The sequence below is a fragment of the Helianthus annuus genome, chromosome 11 (genome assembly GCF_002127325.2).
Source record: "Helianthus annuus cultivar XRQ/B chromosome 11, HanXRQr2.0-SUNRISE, whole genome shotgun sequence".
In the NCBI taxonomy this organism is placed as follows: Eukaryota; Viridiplantae; Streptophyta; class Magnoliopsida; order Asterales; family Asteraceae; genus Helianthus; species Helianthus annuus.
In genome coordinates this window covers 19,391,792-19,408,667 of record NC_035443.2, presented here as the reverse complement: position 1 = coordinate 19,408,667, position 16,876 = coordinate 19,391,792, and the positions used below count along the sequence as shown (strand labels likewise).

Genomic DNA, 16,876 nt, shown 5'->3' with positions numbered 1-16,876 from the left:
GCCTTAGCAACGTAGTACTATAGTTGGACTCAGCACCCGTTCACACGGGGGTTGTTAAGGACAATTACTTGCATGGATTACGGTGGTAATCGTGTATTGCGAACTGTCTCGGACAGTCAGCCCACAGTCATTGGTATCGATAGATTCATGTTGATAATTAACATGCTTCGTTTTCCTCTGTGTACGTGCTGGTTATGCGTAAACTATTCGAACTCTATATGCTATTATCAAACTTGTATGCTCACCTTTACATTATATGTATTGAATTTATTTTAACGTATGTGATAGGTGTTTAAGATGTTTGCTTGCTAGGAAAGCGAGGCTAGAATAAAGCTCTAGAGGCCCCCAACAAATAGTTGTCTGTCAGGAGAAAGCAACTAGTGGATAGTTGTCAGTAGATCTTGTCAGGCTGGGTCTTTAGGAGCATTCGAACAATATTTATTTATATTTGTATTAAATATGAGTTGTCGGAATAGAAGATTTGATTAGATGTTATCTGTAATAACTTGTTTGTTGTTTGGGATACGGTATGGGACGTATCTTTAACTGAATGATAATGATAGTTATTGTGGAAACTTCTGAACAATCTGTTTCTCTCAGTGCCATGCCCCGATGATTCCGCCATCGGTTGGCGTGTGACATTTTGCCCAATACATGTTTGTTTTCATGCCTCCTTGTCTTCCGTAATCTTTCCTACCTCCTCCCCCGTCATTGATCTCTACCCTTTCGAACTTAGATACATTGGCTTTTAACTTTTTCTCCCCAATCCATATGTTGTTTAACGCTTGAATCAATTTATCTAAATCCTGGAATTTGTTGAACCTGTCGAACGCAAACCTCTTACCTTTCAAGTCTCTTTTGAGTGGTAAATATACATTCGTGATATTTCCACACCTCCTACATTCCAGCCATATTTCTTTTCTGGAAATATCTTCCGGTAAATTTGCTAGGAAGATTGTAGTACTCGGTTCATCGTCTACCTTTTCCTTGCCCTTCTTCTTCTTCACCTTCTCCCATTCTTCGTCTTCTTGTTATTGAACTCCGGCGGCGTTACTTTGTTCTTCCATCTACTGTCTCTTTGCCTCCCCTCCCTCTCTTCTCCATGTCGGAAATGATTGGAAACCCTAAGGGAAACTCAATCCTAGACGGCGAATGGAGTCGTCGGAATTTCAAGATAGTATGGGAGGTAAAGTCAGAATCACAACCAGTATGTGACTCAGGTCAAACCTCACACTCTATCCCAAGATCCCCTTCTTTGTCGAGCTGCCAATGATTTATTCCTCGGCGAAATATAGTTACTTTATCAAGACCAGTCCCAGACGGCGAATGGAAGATTCGAAGGTCAGGTTAGGGCGAGAGGTCAAGCGAGATATCAGCGACCTCGAACGCTAACTCGAGTATTCTCCTCTACGTCGAGCCACCGGCGATGGTCGGAATTCTCTCTTTCTCTCCGGCGACGCTTCAGTTTCTCTTAGATGACATGAAATATATTTTTTAGAATAGATAGACTTCTCTTAAATGGGTTGTGTTCAGGTTAATATATTTAATAAAAATAGTTTATATTAACCTACTCAAAATCTGATTATTTTCGTGTTGTGTGCAATTATTCAGATTGGGTCAAGCTTTTCGCCTTCATTATAAGACCATGTGTAGTCATAAATTCCCTTTGGGACGTTATGCGACAAGTGGCACGCCACGTGTTAGTGGGGTTTTGTGGGGCGTTATATCACTTGAGCGTGTAGTTATAAAACCCCTACCCATCATTACCTAATAATTAATTTTCATTTTTATTAATTATTTAAAAAAACACTATTATTAAATTTAAAAGAGCATTGTAATAAAAATGCAATACATTTATTCTTCGTCTTCATCGTCGTTCTCTCATTCTTTCTCTTCGTTTTCTCCATCATCCAAACCTCCGTCTGCAAAGTTCTCGGCTTAGAATTCCTCAATTTCTTCTTCCTCGGAATCTTCTTCAACGTCACCATCGTGTCGAATTGGGTGAATTGCCCAAGCATGCTCGACCAAATCCGCCTTTAACGCGTTATGTATATCCGTAGATCGCAATAGTTGAGCATATAAGATTCTCTCTTCCATTGTTGCTTGGGTTCCTTTAACTACACCTCCCGGAAAGTAGTTTTGATATATCACTTTTCCATCATCCTCTATGATCATATTATGCATAATGATGCAAGCATACATGTCCATTCGAATTCTATCCTTATGCCACATACCACAAGGATTTCTGATAAAATGTCATCGTTGTTGAAGAACCTCAAAACACCTCTCGATGTCCTTTCAAGAAGACTCATGTAGATTTTTAGAATATTGTCTTTTCATATCGAGCGTTTCATAAACGTTTTAACAATATTCTAATACTCCGGGTATATACCATCACCCAAATAGTAGCCATGCTTGTAGTCATTCCCGTTTGCATGAAAACCGGCCTTTGGTATCGTTCCAGAAATGTAGCTCTCTGACAATGGTGAACACTCGAAGGTATTAATGTCATTCATACACCCGGCTACACCAAAGAAAGCCGACCAAATCCAAAGGTCGTATGACGCAACCGCTTGTAAAACCAAAGTTGGTCCTTTCTGGTCACCTTGTGTATGTTGACTTCGCCATGCGGTTGGACAATTATACCAACGCCATTGAAGACAATCCAAACTACCAATCATGTCGGGTATTCCATGATTTTCTAGATGCACCTCGTATAGTTGTTGAAGGTCGTTCCAAGTGGGATTTCTCAAATAACGTTTTCCATATAACTGGCATACACCTAAAATATAATTAAATATATAAAACTTAAAATAAAAGTCTTTCTAGTGATGTACTTTAAAAAATAAATATATAAAAGTGAGTTAACAAAAACAAAGCAGAAATGTTCCACGCTATCTCGTGTTGTTTTCTCCCCCATCTTCAAGTACTCGTCGTTGATGTCGTACGTGTTTCCGTAGGCTAGTATGCGTAAAGCGGAAGTTACCTTTTGAATTGAGGTGAACCCTAGATATCCTCTTGCGTCCATTCTTTTCTTAAAGTAATACTTAGCTTCAAAATTATCATTAATGCGCAAAAATAACCTTTGGCTCATCCTAAACCGTTGTTTAAAGACATTTGTCTGTGAACCGGTGTCGGATCAAAATAGTCTTTCACCAAACGCTCGTTTGCGACTTCACGGTCTCTCAAGATATAGGTGCGCCTCAAAATGGGGCGTGGAGGATGTCACGGCCCCCGACCCAGTTTCCTGGTTCGAATGTCGCGGGACAGAAACCCGTGGTATTAGTATTTAATTTGGCAACGGAAATTTTAACAGGATCAAGTAAAACAGAAAATACCCAATTATTTTATTTCAAGTTTCGGGACAAACCCCGTAATTACAATAAAGGAATTTCACTAAATCCCCTGTTTACTAAAATATGTTTATTTATTACTAAGCCACTTTATCCAAGCTGGTAGTGCTACACGACACTTTTCCTTGTTCACAATAAATCACCTGAAACATGTTTAAAAAGATTTTATCAGTGGGGAAATACTGGCGAGTCATTCAATTTGCACAAAATGACACATTGTTACAATTTACAGCATTAAGAGTTTTCACATTTGCCCCTATCTTAAAATTAGCTGGTTCAGTTGTCACTCAACCAGATCTATGACTGTGGACATATCACTAATTAGGCTCGCCCACCGAAACTGATAAATCATTAGTAGTAATGTGCACAATACCCCCACTTACTTCCAGTAATTACAGATTAGCAAAGACTTAATCACTGCAAAGTATAACTGGAAAATATTTAGGGTTTTACAAAGCAACTTTGATAAAAAAACGGAATGACTCACATTGCAAGTTTAACTGGACAGAGTTTGCATACTGATTAAGCCTGGTAACCTAGTTAAAATAACAATGGAAACGAAACTAGGTCAGTAACTTAATACAACATTTACAATAGTCTTCACGAAATCAAAACCCTCACGACGAATGACAAAGTATAGCCCGAATTCAGGCAGCACTTAAACATCCATCGGATTGGTTTCAATCGATCAGACATTGTATCGTAGCAGTGATCGAGTTATTACCCTGTTATCGTAGCAGCGTCTCCCTACTAAAATTGAATTTTCGAGTAGAAAGAGTGTGATTTTGAAGAGAGTTTTCGACAGATTTGAAGTGCCCATGCACGTCCCTTTTATAGATGATTTTTGAGTTTGTCGCGGCCCGCGTAGGCCTTAAGGTCGGCTTACGCGCCCCGTGAGGGCCACTGTAGCTATGGCTAGGGCTGCCGTGTCACGGCGTAGGTCTACCACATGTTTAACACGTGGCCTTGATAGCTATCGGGAGCTTTGCCAACCTGTCGCGCCCCGTGTAAGCTTTGCTTAACTCTTACGCGGTCCGCGACAAATTAATTGATGCGTGTTGGTGTGTATATGTTTTAGGTATATATTTTAAGCCCTTTTTACACTTTTAGCCAAGTTTTAAATTTATAAAACACGATATTTACTAACACTAAACACACATATGGGCATGTGCACCCATCGTGGACGTAGTATAGTGTTGGTAAGATACCGAGGTCATCCAAGGACACAAGAGCTTTTAGTACCGGTTTATCCTCATCGTCTAATCAAATCAAAATGTTAGAAAAAGATTTTTAAACTAAGAAAATAAAACTAACTAAATGCTGAAAAATAAAATAAAAATAAAAACAGATAGACAAGATGAATCACTTGGATCCGACTCGTGTATTAGTATAACCTTTGATTATTTTCGCACTTTTGCACTTGTTTAAGAGATTATATTAGTTATTGTAGTAGGCCCCTCTTTTGAAGGCGACGTTACCCTCAACCCAGTAGTTTGAGTCAGCAAGGATACAATCCTAAAGGGTCGGATTATTGAAAGATAATTAATTAAGTTATTAATGCACATTATGGTAGGCCCCTCTTTTGGAGGTGACGTTACCCTCGACTAAGTAGTCTGAGTCAGCAGGGATACAGTCCTAAATAGACGGGTTATAGTATTAATAGTAGTTAACTTATGAGGGGATCAAAGAGTTTGGACCCCCGCCATCCAATACCTTTGGGTATTGAAGGAGGTCCTACTAAATTTGACCCAGGTCCCTTGCAGGACCTCTAAACGCTGAACAAGGGCAAGACCCTTACCAAACCCTTAACCCCCGACCAGGTAGCCAACATACCTCCATATAGACTGTGGAGATATGAATGGTGAAAATCTTTTATTTTATATAGACAGTAAAATAATGCCAAGACACCACGGACAAACGGTAAGGAAGAATCACCTTCAACATAAGAAACTAGTTATTAAAGTCATTAATACAAAACCAATTAAGAAGTGAAAAATATCAAAAATAAAAAGTATTATACTAAACACTTGTCTTCACCAAGTGATGTAAGAGACTTAGGCAAACATGGCCTTGATTTTCAAGAACTCTTACAATCATTCTTGGATCCCGAGACGACTCACACACTTTATGATGGACAATGGATGATGGTGGTGGATGATGGTGTTGTGATGGTGGTGGGTGGTGGATGAAGTGTGAGAGGGGTGGTGTGCCAAGGGATGAGTTGCAATGAATCCAAGCACTCCTATTTATAGGCTGAAGAGAGGCCTGGGCATGGCCCCGTGTCCGCTGGGCACGGCCCCGTGCCTGTCTGACACTATCTCTCTTCATTAATTGTAATTCACAATTACAATTAATGCGCCTGCAGTACTTTGGGCACGCCCCCGTGTTCACTGGGCACGGCCCCGTGGCGAGCAATAGAAGCTTCTACAGGTTTGTCTTTTCTGCTGCTTCTTGAGCATGGCCCCGTGCTCGCTGAGAACGGGGCGTGTTCAGTCTTCTGTCTTCGTGTTTTGCTTGGGAGGATGCTGTCGAGGGGTCAGGCAGTCCACTTTTGTTCCTTTTCTTGTATTTATGTTAGATTTAGCTGTCTTTTTGCTTCTTTTGTTAATTTGAGCTCATTTAATCCTAAAAATACAAAAGGAAGACAAAAATACACTTTTTCCAACATTAGTACTTAAAAAGGGTTAGTTTTATGCCTCATTTGATGTAATTTATATGTTGCATTTTACACACATCAAATATCCCCACACTTGAATTTTTGCTTGTCCTCAAGCAAAACTCTTTAATATGTGGCTTATACTCCCAAATGGAATGGGTAGAAGAGAAGGTTTTGGGCTTGTCATAGAGTGTCGGGATTTTCCAAAATTTTTTAGGTTTTATTTTTATTTATTTACAATCCTATTCGTCATGATTTATTAAAAACTTTTCATAAGGTAAATTATTTATTAAGACATAACATGCCTTTCTAAAATTACATTTATATACAAGTTCACATACCTCACGGGGGAAATCACTCACACTCGGCCGAAGGTGTATTTTTAGTGAATCACTCGAGAGCGGCATGGAACTTATTCCTACCATATGCTTGCCAAGCAATCAATCCTCCTCCTTTTTAACTTTATACCTTTGTAAATATCAAGAGGACTTTTTGGGTGAAGGGTTAGGCTTGGGCTAAAGGTGGGTAGTTGGGTTAGTGGTTAGTAGAAAAGGGCGAAAGGCGTAAAAAGCGTCGGTTTTCGTAAAACATTTTGTTTTTGTGACTTTCTATTTTTAATGAAGTATTTATTCAAACAAGCTTTTTGTTTGAGGAGCTTTGTTTGTTTATTTCCAACTTCATTGATATATATATATATATATATATATATATATATATATTAGTCACATGAAAACCGAGCTTGTTACTAAAATAATAGGTAAAAATAAAAAGGGTTTTATTTTTGTGGGTAAAAAGGGTTTTGGGTTAAGAAATGAAAAGGTTTAGGCTCAAAGGGGTTAACTAGGGGGAATTTTTGGGTAGGTGAAAAGAAAAATAAAAATAATGGTGTTGAAAGAAAAAGGGTTAGTCCTAATGCCTCCATCATTTACTTACTTGGGTTTAACTTGGTAAGGACCAGGAATGAATTGTAGTGGCAAGTTCTAGAGTCCTAAGAACCAAGCGGCTATTCACACAAGAAACGAAAAAAAATGAGCATTTAGCGTAAAGATGTATATTTGTATTCTCAATAAAGGCTCAAAACTCACTTTTGTGGGAATGGGTTTTTATGTGATCAAGTATATATAATCAAATTTTAACTAAGCTTGTCATGCCGTTTCATATTTTTCTTATGTTGGTTCTTTTTATCACGACGCTATCGGTTGTAAATTTGTAAAAATATAACCTTGTTAGACTTAGAATTCCCAATTTAAACTTAGACAAGTAAAAAAAATGAAAATTTTTGAAAAAAAATTTGGGGTGATTAGCGGTTCCAATAGAGTTTTGTGTAAGACTTGTTATTAGGACTTGCAAAATTCAAGGTTTTAGCATCCCCCCACACTTAAATTACATATTGTCCTCAATGTGTCCCAAAAATAAATTTTTAGGTTGATTGAATGTGTAAAATGGTGTTAAAAGCAAAATTTTATGTTACTGGCAGTCTGGACACGGCCCCGTGGTGACCGGGCACGGCCCCGTGTTCAGGTGCCAGTAACAATAATTAAAGAAAAGAAACAGAAGCCTGCACACGGGGGCGTGTTCGGTGAACACGGCCCGTGTCCAGTTACCTGAACTGGGCATTTGTCTGCAGGATGTTCAGCACGGGGTCGTGTTGGCTGGGCACGGCCCGTGCTGAACTTACTGTAATGAAAATTGTTGTCGGATGGCCCTGTTTTCGTGCATGGGGCTATGTTTCTCGTTTCCCTTGTTATCCTTGACCACCATGAGTGTGTTTTATTTATTATGACACCATTCAAACTTTTAAAACCATCATTCCATTAAAACCATAGAGAGATCTTACATAACGTTCCTAAAATAAAAGGAGATAAAAGAAAAACTTAACTAATTAGGTCAGGAGGTACACAAAGTTATCATAAAGAGTTCTACTTTTTTTTTGTTAAGAAAATTTCAGGAATAGTTTCCCGATGTAGTAGGACTCTCGGCCGATGGTTTTCTTCCTAGACGTTGTTAAAGCCATTCTTCTATGTCCCTTGGAAGGAAGAAGGTGGCTTCATTTTCCTCAACATCTTGCGAAGGAGGGGGAACAACCACCGGGACTCCTTGTACTATCCCTTGCGGAGGCTCCGGGTGTATGGCGTACCATTCGGCGGGTATGATGACTTCGGGGACCACGTTCCATGCCCTTTGGGTTATTATAGGTACCAAAGGAGGAGAGGCGAGGAGGTTTAACCTCTGGTGCAAGAGGTTTACCTCTTGGAGACATCCCTCCAGTCCCACCGTTAGATGGTTGATACGGTCGACCAATGCTTCTTCCACCCCTGTCATTTCATCAATAGCCTCTCTTAGGGCGTAAACATAGTTTACAAGAGAGTCTTCCACCGTTGATGATCTCCTCCCTTGTCGGTTATTTCTTGATGAAGACGTTCCGCTTGTTCTGCTTGCCATTTCTGGGAAATAGACCGAAGAGAGCTCAATTTTCATGAAACAGAACCTCGGACACGGCCCCGTGCTTGCTGAGCACGGCCCCATGTCCACTTGTCTGTAGGGTTTTAGACTAAGGAATCTTGGAGTTCTAAATTATTTTTATGGTTTTTAGCCGAGTTTTAAGCACAGATAATTTAAAACAAAGTTATACAACTAATTTTAAGTAAGATTCCTTAGATAATAACCTTACAAACTTCACATTAAAGGTTGGAATCATGGAGTTTCCAAGCTTTCATGGAGGAAACGTTTAAAAAAAATTGAAAGGGGAGGCAATGAATAAAAGTGGAAAAGACAAGATGGTTCTTGGAAATCTTCTTTTAAAACTTACCTAGGATAGTATGAGTGAAGATCCCAAGAATCTCTGTCTTTTGAAGTGGTAAAAAATGAGCAGGAATCAGGCTGCATTTAAAGAAAACGACAGCGCGTTGGACACGGCCCCGTGTTGGTTGGACACGGCCCCGCGTCCAGTTAACATCCTGACACATTTTGTCTGTATTCTGATAAAATCGGCAGAGAATCTTTTTAGGTGGGCACGGGGGCGTGCTGACCTGGACACGGCTCTGTGTCTGGAAGCTGTCTTATGGAGTTTCTCCATTTTCTAAGGAATCCATTCGGATTGGGTGGTTCCTTACTGGATGGAACAACCCCAAAGTGCCTAAGATGCCTTAATTGCCCTAGACTAAGACGGGAACGCAAGAGGTTGTCGGTGAGGGTAATTCCAATGTTTATTTTAGGTGGACAAGTCCAACCCTTTTCCAGGCTCTCGTTAAAGAAGGTATATGCCGAATCGCTCAGGTCTATGTATGCATCGAACGAAGTTCATGGAGAGTCCTTCACGGCACAATCGGCACAGGGACGATTATCGTCCATGTCTTTGCTAGGTATGTAGGTAGGATTGGGAACAACGAGGTTGTTTTCATGCGACCCCAACATTTCTTCTTGGTCATCGTCTTGGGATGGATTAATGAAATCCTTCCTAAGCTCTTTTAACCAATTTAGAACTAGATTTTCTAGTTGAAATAACTCGTCAAGGAGCATTTCTCCTAGAATATCTGGTTGGGCGCATTCGAGGGAGAGATAGTGATTATTTATACTTTCGCCCCTCTTAAGGTTATAGGGAGACGGTGGATCTATATAGTGGGGCTTATAATTTAGAAAGTAACATTCTAATTCTTTATGTTTGCCTCCACATAATTGACACCACGTACCATAAGAGTGCCGAACGTAAAAAAGAATTACCATCACTCATGTTTGTGTCAGAAATTACCAACCGTCGGGATCTAACGGTTCTGTTTTCAGTAACTGAATCTTGGGCACGGGGGCGTGTTGAGTGAACACGGCCCCGTGTTCAGCTTACTGTCTGACTTAAAACAAGATTGCCAGTTCCAATGTTTTGGGCACGGGGCGTGTTCAGCGGGCACGGCCCGTGCTGAGCTCTGCAGAAGCTGAAAATTTAAGAAAATCCTAAAAAAACAAAAAAGAAAATAAAAAAAAATGATTAGGCCGTTGATTCCTAACTTTCTTAAAATCCTTGTGTCCCCGGCAACGGCGCCAAAAACTTGATGCGTGTTGGTGTGTATATGTTTTAAGTATATATTTTAAACCCTTTTTAAACTTTTAGCCAAGTTTTAAATTTATAAAACACGATATTTACTAACACTAAACACACATATGGGCAAGTGCACCCATCGTGGACGTAGTATAGTGTTGGTAAGATACTGAGGTCGTCCAAGGACACAAGAGCTTTTAGTAACGGTTTATCCTCAACGTCTAATCAAATCAAAATGTTAGAAAAAGATTTTTAAACTAAGACAATAAAACTAACTAAATGCTGAAAAATAAAATAAAAATAAAAACAGATAGACAAGATGAATCACTTGGATCCGACTCGTGTATTAGTATTACCTTTGATTATTTTCGCACTTTTGCACTTGTTTAAGAGATTAACTTAGTTATTCTAGTAGGCCCCTCTTTTGAAGGCGACGTTACCCTCAACCCAGTAGTTTGAGTCAGCAAGGATACAATCCTAAAGGGTCGGATTATTGAAAGATAATTAATTAAGTTATTAATGCAAATTATGGTACGCCCCTCTTTTGGAGGTGACGTTACCCTCGACTAAGTAGTCTGAGTCAGCAGGGATACAGTCCTAAATAGCCGGGTTATAGTATTAATAGTAGTTAACTTATGAGGGGATCAAAGAGTTTGGACCCCCGCCATCCAATACCTTTGGGTATTGAAGGAGGTCCTACTAAATTTGACCCAGGTCCCTTGCAGGACCTCTAAACGCTGAACAAGGGCAAGACCCTTACCAAACCGTTCCCTTAACCCCTGACCAGGTAGCCAACATACCTCCATATAGACCGTGGAGAGATGAATGGTGAAAATCTTTTATTTTATATAGACAGTAAAACAATGCCAAGACACCACGGACAAACGATAAGGAAGAATCACCTTCAACATAAGAAACTAGTTATTAAAGTCATTAATACAAAACCAATTAAGAAGTGCAAAAGATTAAAAATAAAAAGTATTATACTAAACACTTTTCTTCACCAAGTGATGTAAGAGACTTAGGCAAACATGGCCTTGATTGTCAAGAACTCTTACGATCAATCTTGGATCCCGAGACGACTCACACACTCTATGATGGACAATGGATGATGGTGGTGGACAATGGTGTTGTGATGGTGGTGGGTGGTGGATGAAGTGTGAGAGAGGTGGTGTGCCAAGGGATGAGTTGCAATGAATCCAAGCACTCCTATTTATAGGCTGAAGAGAGGCCTGGGCATGGCCCCGTGTCCGCTGGGCACGGCCCCGTGCCTGTCTGACACTATCTCTCTTCATTAATTGTAATTCGCAATTACAATTAATGCGCCTGCAGTACTTTGGGCACGCCCCCGTGTTCACTGGGCACGGCCCCGTGGCGAGCAATAGAAGCTTCTACAGGTTTGTCTTTTCTGTTGCTTCTTGGGCACGGCCCCGTGCTCGCTGAGCACGGGGCGTGTTCAGTCTTCTGTCTTCTTGTTTTGCTTGGGAGGATGCTGTCGAGGGGTTGGGCAGTCCACTTTTGTTCCTTTTCTTGTATTTATGTTAGATTTAGCTGTCTTTTTGCTTCTTCTGTTAATTTGAGCTCATTTAATCCTAAAAATACAAAAGGAAGACAAAAATACACTTTTTCCAACATTAGTACTTAAAAAGGGTTAGTTTTATGCCTCAATGTAATTTATATGTTGCATTTTACACACATCATTAATAAATTTGGATTTTCTTGATTTTTCATGAAATTTAGGGTTTTAGGGGTCCTTGTTTTTACTTACGGGATGTTTTAGTACATTTTCGTGCAGGTGCTTACATCCTCCCCACCTCATTTAAAATCTCGTCCTCGAGATTTTCTAGAATAAGTAAGGATATTTTCGCTTCATTTCTGATTTCAGTTCCCATGTGTACTCAGGTCCTCTTTTCGAATCCCACTTTACTTTGACGAGTACCAATCTCTTATGTTTAAGGTGTTTGACCTTTCTGTCTTCGATTTGGAGAGGTTTCTCGACAAATTTTATCTTTTCATTTACCTATATATCTTGAAGAGGTACTACCAGCGATTCATCAGATAAACATTTCTTAAGATTGGATACATGAAACACATCATGTACCCCAGCTAGCTCTTCTGGTAGTTGCAGTTGATAGGCAACTGGTCCTATTCGTTGGGTAACTGTAAACGGTCCTATGTACCTTGGACTTAGCTTTCCCTTCTTACCGAACCGAACTACTCCTTTCCAGGGAGAATCTTTTAATAGTACCTTATCTCCAACTTGAAATTCTAACGGCTTGCGTCGATTGTCTGCATAACTCTTCTGGCGATCTCGAGCCGTTTTCAGTCTTTCCTTGATTTGAGTTATCTTGTCGGTGGTTTCTTGTACAATCTCGGGACCTGATAATTGACTTTCTCCTATTTCTGCCCAGCAAACTAGGGTTCGCACTTTCGTCCATACAGTGCTTCGAATGGGGCAGCATTTATGCTTGTATAATAACTATTATTGTAGGAGAATTCTATTAATGGTAAGTGGTCATCCCAATTTCCACCGAAATCTATTACACATGCCCTGAGCATGTCTTCAAGAGTTTGGATTGTCCTTTCACTTTGTCCATCTGTTTGGGGATGGTATGCAGTACTTAGGTTTAATCGGGTCCCTGTTGCTTTTTGGAAACTTGTCCAAAAATGTGAAGTGAAACGACTATCCCTACCTGACACAATGGAGACTGGAACTCCATGTAATGACACTACCTCGTCTACGTATAGCTTAGCCAATCTTTCCATGCTAAAGGTTTCCTTCATTGGTAGGAAATGAGCTGATTTGGTTAATCGATCTACAATTACCCAGATTGCATCATTACCCTTTCTGGTTTTGGGTAGCTTAGTAACAAAATCCATCGTTATTAGTTCCCATTTCCATACAGGCATTTCTAACTGTTGAAGTAAACCTAAGGGTTTCTGGTGTTCTGCCTTAACTTGTGAACAAGTTAGGCACTTAGAGACGTATCTAGCTATGTCCTTTTTCATTCCTATCCACCAGAAGTTATTCCTTAAATCCTGACACATCTTGTTATTACCAGGATGCATTGTATACCTAGACTTATGGGCTTCCTCTAAAATCTTATCTCTTAAATTTCCTTGCCTAGGTACCCAAATCCTTTTCTTGTGAAATCTCCAAATTTTATCAGACCCTTGCTCTAATTCTGTTATCCTTCCTTTCATTCCTTCAGCATCATCCTTGATTGTTGTTTCTTGAACACTTTTTAGTTGTTCCATTAAATCTAACTGTAGATTTAATCTAAGAGCACGAACTCACTTTTGCTTTTCATGATACTTACGACTGAGGGCATCTGCTACTACATTTTCCTTTCCTTTGTGATATTGAATATCACAGTCGTAATCGCTTAGAGTTCCCATCCATCTTCTTTGCCTCACGTTTAATTCTTTTTGCCCAAATATGTATCTTAAACTTTTATGATCTATATAGACTGTAAATTTACTTCCGTACAGATAATGTCTCCAAATTTTAAGGGCAAAAATTATTGCTCCTAATTCTAGATCATGAGTCGTATAATTTTCCTCATGCTTTTTCAACAGCCTTGACGCGTATGCAATTACCTTGCGTTAATACACATCCTAATCCTAGCTTAGAAGCATCGCAGTAGACTTCAAAGTCCTATGTTTCCTTTGTTAAAGCAAGGATTGGGGCATTTGTTAAACTTTGCTTAAAATCCTAAAGGCCTCTTCTTGTTTGGGTCCCCATTCAAACTTAACAATTTTATAGGTTAGCTTAGTTAATGGAACAGCTATTTTAGAAAAGTCTTTGATGAAGTGCCTATAATAATCTGCTAACCCTAAAAAACTTCTAACTTCGGTTGCTGATTGTGGGACCTTCCAATCTGTGATCGCCTCTATCTTGGAGGGATCCACGTGAATGCCTTCGTGATTCACCATGTGTCCTAAAAATTGTACTTCTTGTAGCCAAAATTCACACTTCTAAAATTTGGCGTACAACTTTTCCTTTCTTAATAGGGTTAAGAGTGCATGCAGGTGCTCACCATGCTCGTCCTGACTTTTGGAATAAATAAGTATATCATCGATGAAGACAATTACGAATTTATCCAAAATACGGCTTACAGATCCTATTCATCATGTCCATAAATGTTGCAGGAGCATTCGTTAGACCAAAAGGCATGACTATAAACTGGTAATGACCATACCTAGTCCTGAAGGCAATTTTAGGTATGTCTTCTTCCTGTACCTTCAATTGATTGATGATATCTGGAGCGCAAGTCTATCTTAGAGAAATACCTAGCTCCCTGAAGTTGATCAAAAAGATCATCAATCTTAGGTAGTGGGTATTGATTCTTAATTGTAACTTTATTCAATTCCCTATAATCGATACACATCCGCATTGAACCATCATTCTTTTTCACGAACAACACTAGTGCTCCCCATGGGGATGAACTGGGTTGTATGAATCCTTTGCCAAACAATTCATCTAACTGCTTTTTCTATTCTAACATTTTGGTGGGCGCTAATCGATATGGAGCCTTAGCTATCGGTGTAGTTCCATGAATTAGATGAATTCTAAATTATACGTCCCTATCAGGCGGTAATCCAGGTAGCTGTTTTGGGAATACATCCGGGTATTCTGATACTACTGGGATTTCTTTAAGTTCCTTGCCTTTAGTGTTAATGATTACCAAAATCATATACACTATTCCTTGTTTTCGTTCATAACTAGCAACTTTCATTACTGAAATGAACTTCATTGGTTTACGCGCCTTATCTCCTGTTACCTATATTACTTCTCCTACTGGCGTATGAACTTCTATGGAATTCTTATCACAGAGGATTCGAGCATGGTTGGCTAGTAACCAATCCATTCCTAACACGACATCGAATCCAGCTAAATCCATAGGTAGCATGTTTGCAGAAAATTTATGGCATGAGAGTTCTATCTTTCCTTCTTGCAAACCTTATCTATTTTGACAGAATTACCATCTGCCGTTTCTACCGTAAAAACTTGCCTAAGTTTGGTTAAAGGTTTCTTAAGAGCTTGGCAGAATGCAGTATTTATAAAACTTTGGTTTGCACCAGAGTCAAATAATACTTTTGCGTAAATGTCATGTACAAGAAACGTACCAGCTATCACATCCGGAATCAGATCTGCTTCTTAAGTTGTCAGCTAAAAGGCTCTTGCATTCTTCTTATTTGTTCCTTCGGCAGGTTTGGCCTTATTATCAGCTGGCTTGACCAATTTTAGACAATCAGGCTTGAAGTGTCCTGTTTCGCCGCAGTTGTAGAAAATTACTGATTTCTTCCTGCATTCCTCCTCTCGGTGGTCTGGCCTCTTGCAGAAATTGCAATTTTCCATACATTTTCCAAAATGTTTCTTTTTACAATTTCCGCAGAACGGTGGTATAGAAGACTACCTGGTTCCCTTTTTCTTGATATTACTACTATTATTACCCACACGAAATCCTTGGGTAATCTTTTGGGCCAATTACTTTTTCCTGTTTTCTTCTCTCGTGCGCACCAGTCCGTCAGTCAAGGTGTTGTCCAGTTCGGCCGCATCGTCAATTATGCGGGGTCTCGCAGCTTTGACTATATCATGAATCTCGCTAATCAGCCCCCAAATGTAGCGAGAAATAAGCACCGGTTCTGGCGAAGCCAGAGTTGGTACAATTCTAGCATACTCGAAGAATTTCGAAGTATACCCTCGACAATCAACATCCACCATCTGGTGGTTCAGGAACTTATTTGTCATTTGTTCCTTTTCATAGGAGGGACAAAACTTTCTTTCCACTAATTCCTTGAATTCCTCCCAACTCATGGCATAAGCCACGTCACTTCCCTCGCCTGCAGCACCGTATTCCACCATTCTAACGCCTCTTCCTTGAAAAGGTGGGATGCATACATGACCCTGTCTTCCTCAGCACATTTACTTATTTTAATTACTACTTCGGTTTTTTCCAACCAACACAGTGTGGCAGTCGCCCCTTCATTGCTAGCAAATTCGACTGGCTTACAGGCAAGAAATTCTTTGTAAGAGGCGTTGCCACTTTCATTTTCTTAAGAAATGGGGCTTGAAAAACATTATTATTATTATTATTATTATTATTATTATTATTATTATTATTATTATTATTATTATTATTATTATTATTATTATTATTATTGTCGCCCCCGTTGACACTGTCAATGAAATTATCGTCGCGGGTGCGTTTGCTATGGTTGGCTTGGGGAGGTTCAGGAGGGTTTTTAACAGCAGCGACGATTGCAGGGATAGCGTTGGCTATTCCCTGAGCAACGATATTTTCTATATCTTGCCGATTGAGAAAATGGTCTTCATTATTAGGTTCAGATTAGTTAACTTCATTTGCCGGTTGATTTTCTGCGTTTTCCATCTAAATAATTATCAATATACAAATTAATGTCACATAAAAAGATAACAATTAAAGACAATCAGGCAATCACAACACATTTAAGTCAACACAGATAGCCAAAATCGTCGACATTGCGACATTTATAATTTTTTTATATATTATGCATCAGTACAAGCCACGTATTTACATAAATTTTATTTTAGTGATATTTATATTATTATACATTATATTATATATATATATATATATATATTTCACATATTAATATTATACAAAACCTTCAACCACAGTTAATCGGCTTTTTAAGAAATGATGCTCCCTCTCGTTGTACTTCCATGTGATGTTTTCCCCCACTTCTCAATTTCGATTTCCCGCATCCACCAGTTCCTCGCCATAGCGGCATAATTCAGCAACGTTCTCCGGGTTCATGGGTGGAAAAGGTGCAGGTCCAGGATCAAACTGG

At 39.4% G+C, this 16,876-nt stretch overlaps 1 protein-coding gene across 1 annotated transcript; it reads right to left on the bottom strand.

Moving 5' to 3' along the window:
• Positions 1 to 2,372: 2,372 nt before the first annotated feature.
• Positions 2,373 to 15,908, bottom strand: LOC110887656. The gene is made up of 3 exons (XM_022135234.1): positions 15,745 to 15,908; positions 15,564 to 15,648; positions 2,373 to 2,771 (listed from the first exon to the last, which is right to left on the bottom strand). The coding sequence occupies exons 1-3, from the start codon at positions 15,906 to 15,908 to the stop codon at positions 2,373 to 2,375; spliced, it is 648 nt and encodes a 215-aa protein (XP_021990926.1).
• Between the last annotated feature and the right edge of the window lie 968 nt (positions 15,909 to 16,876).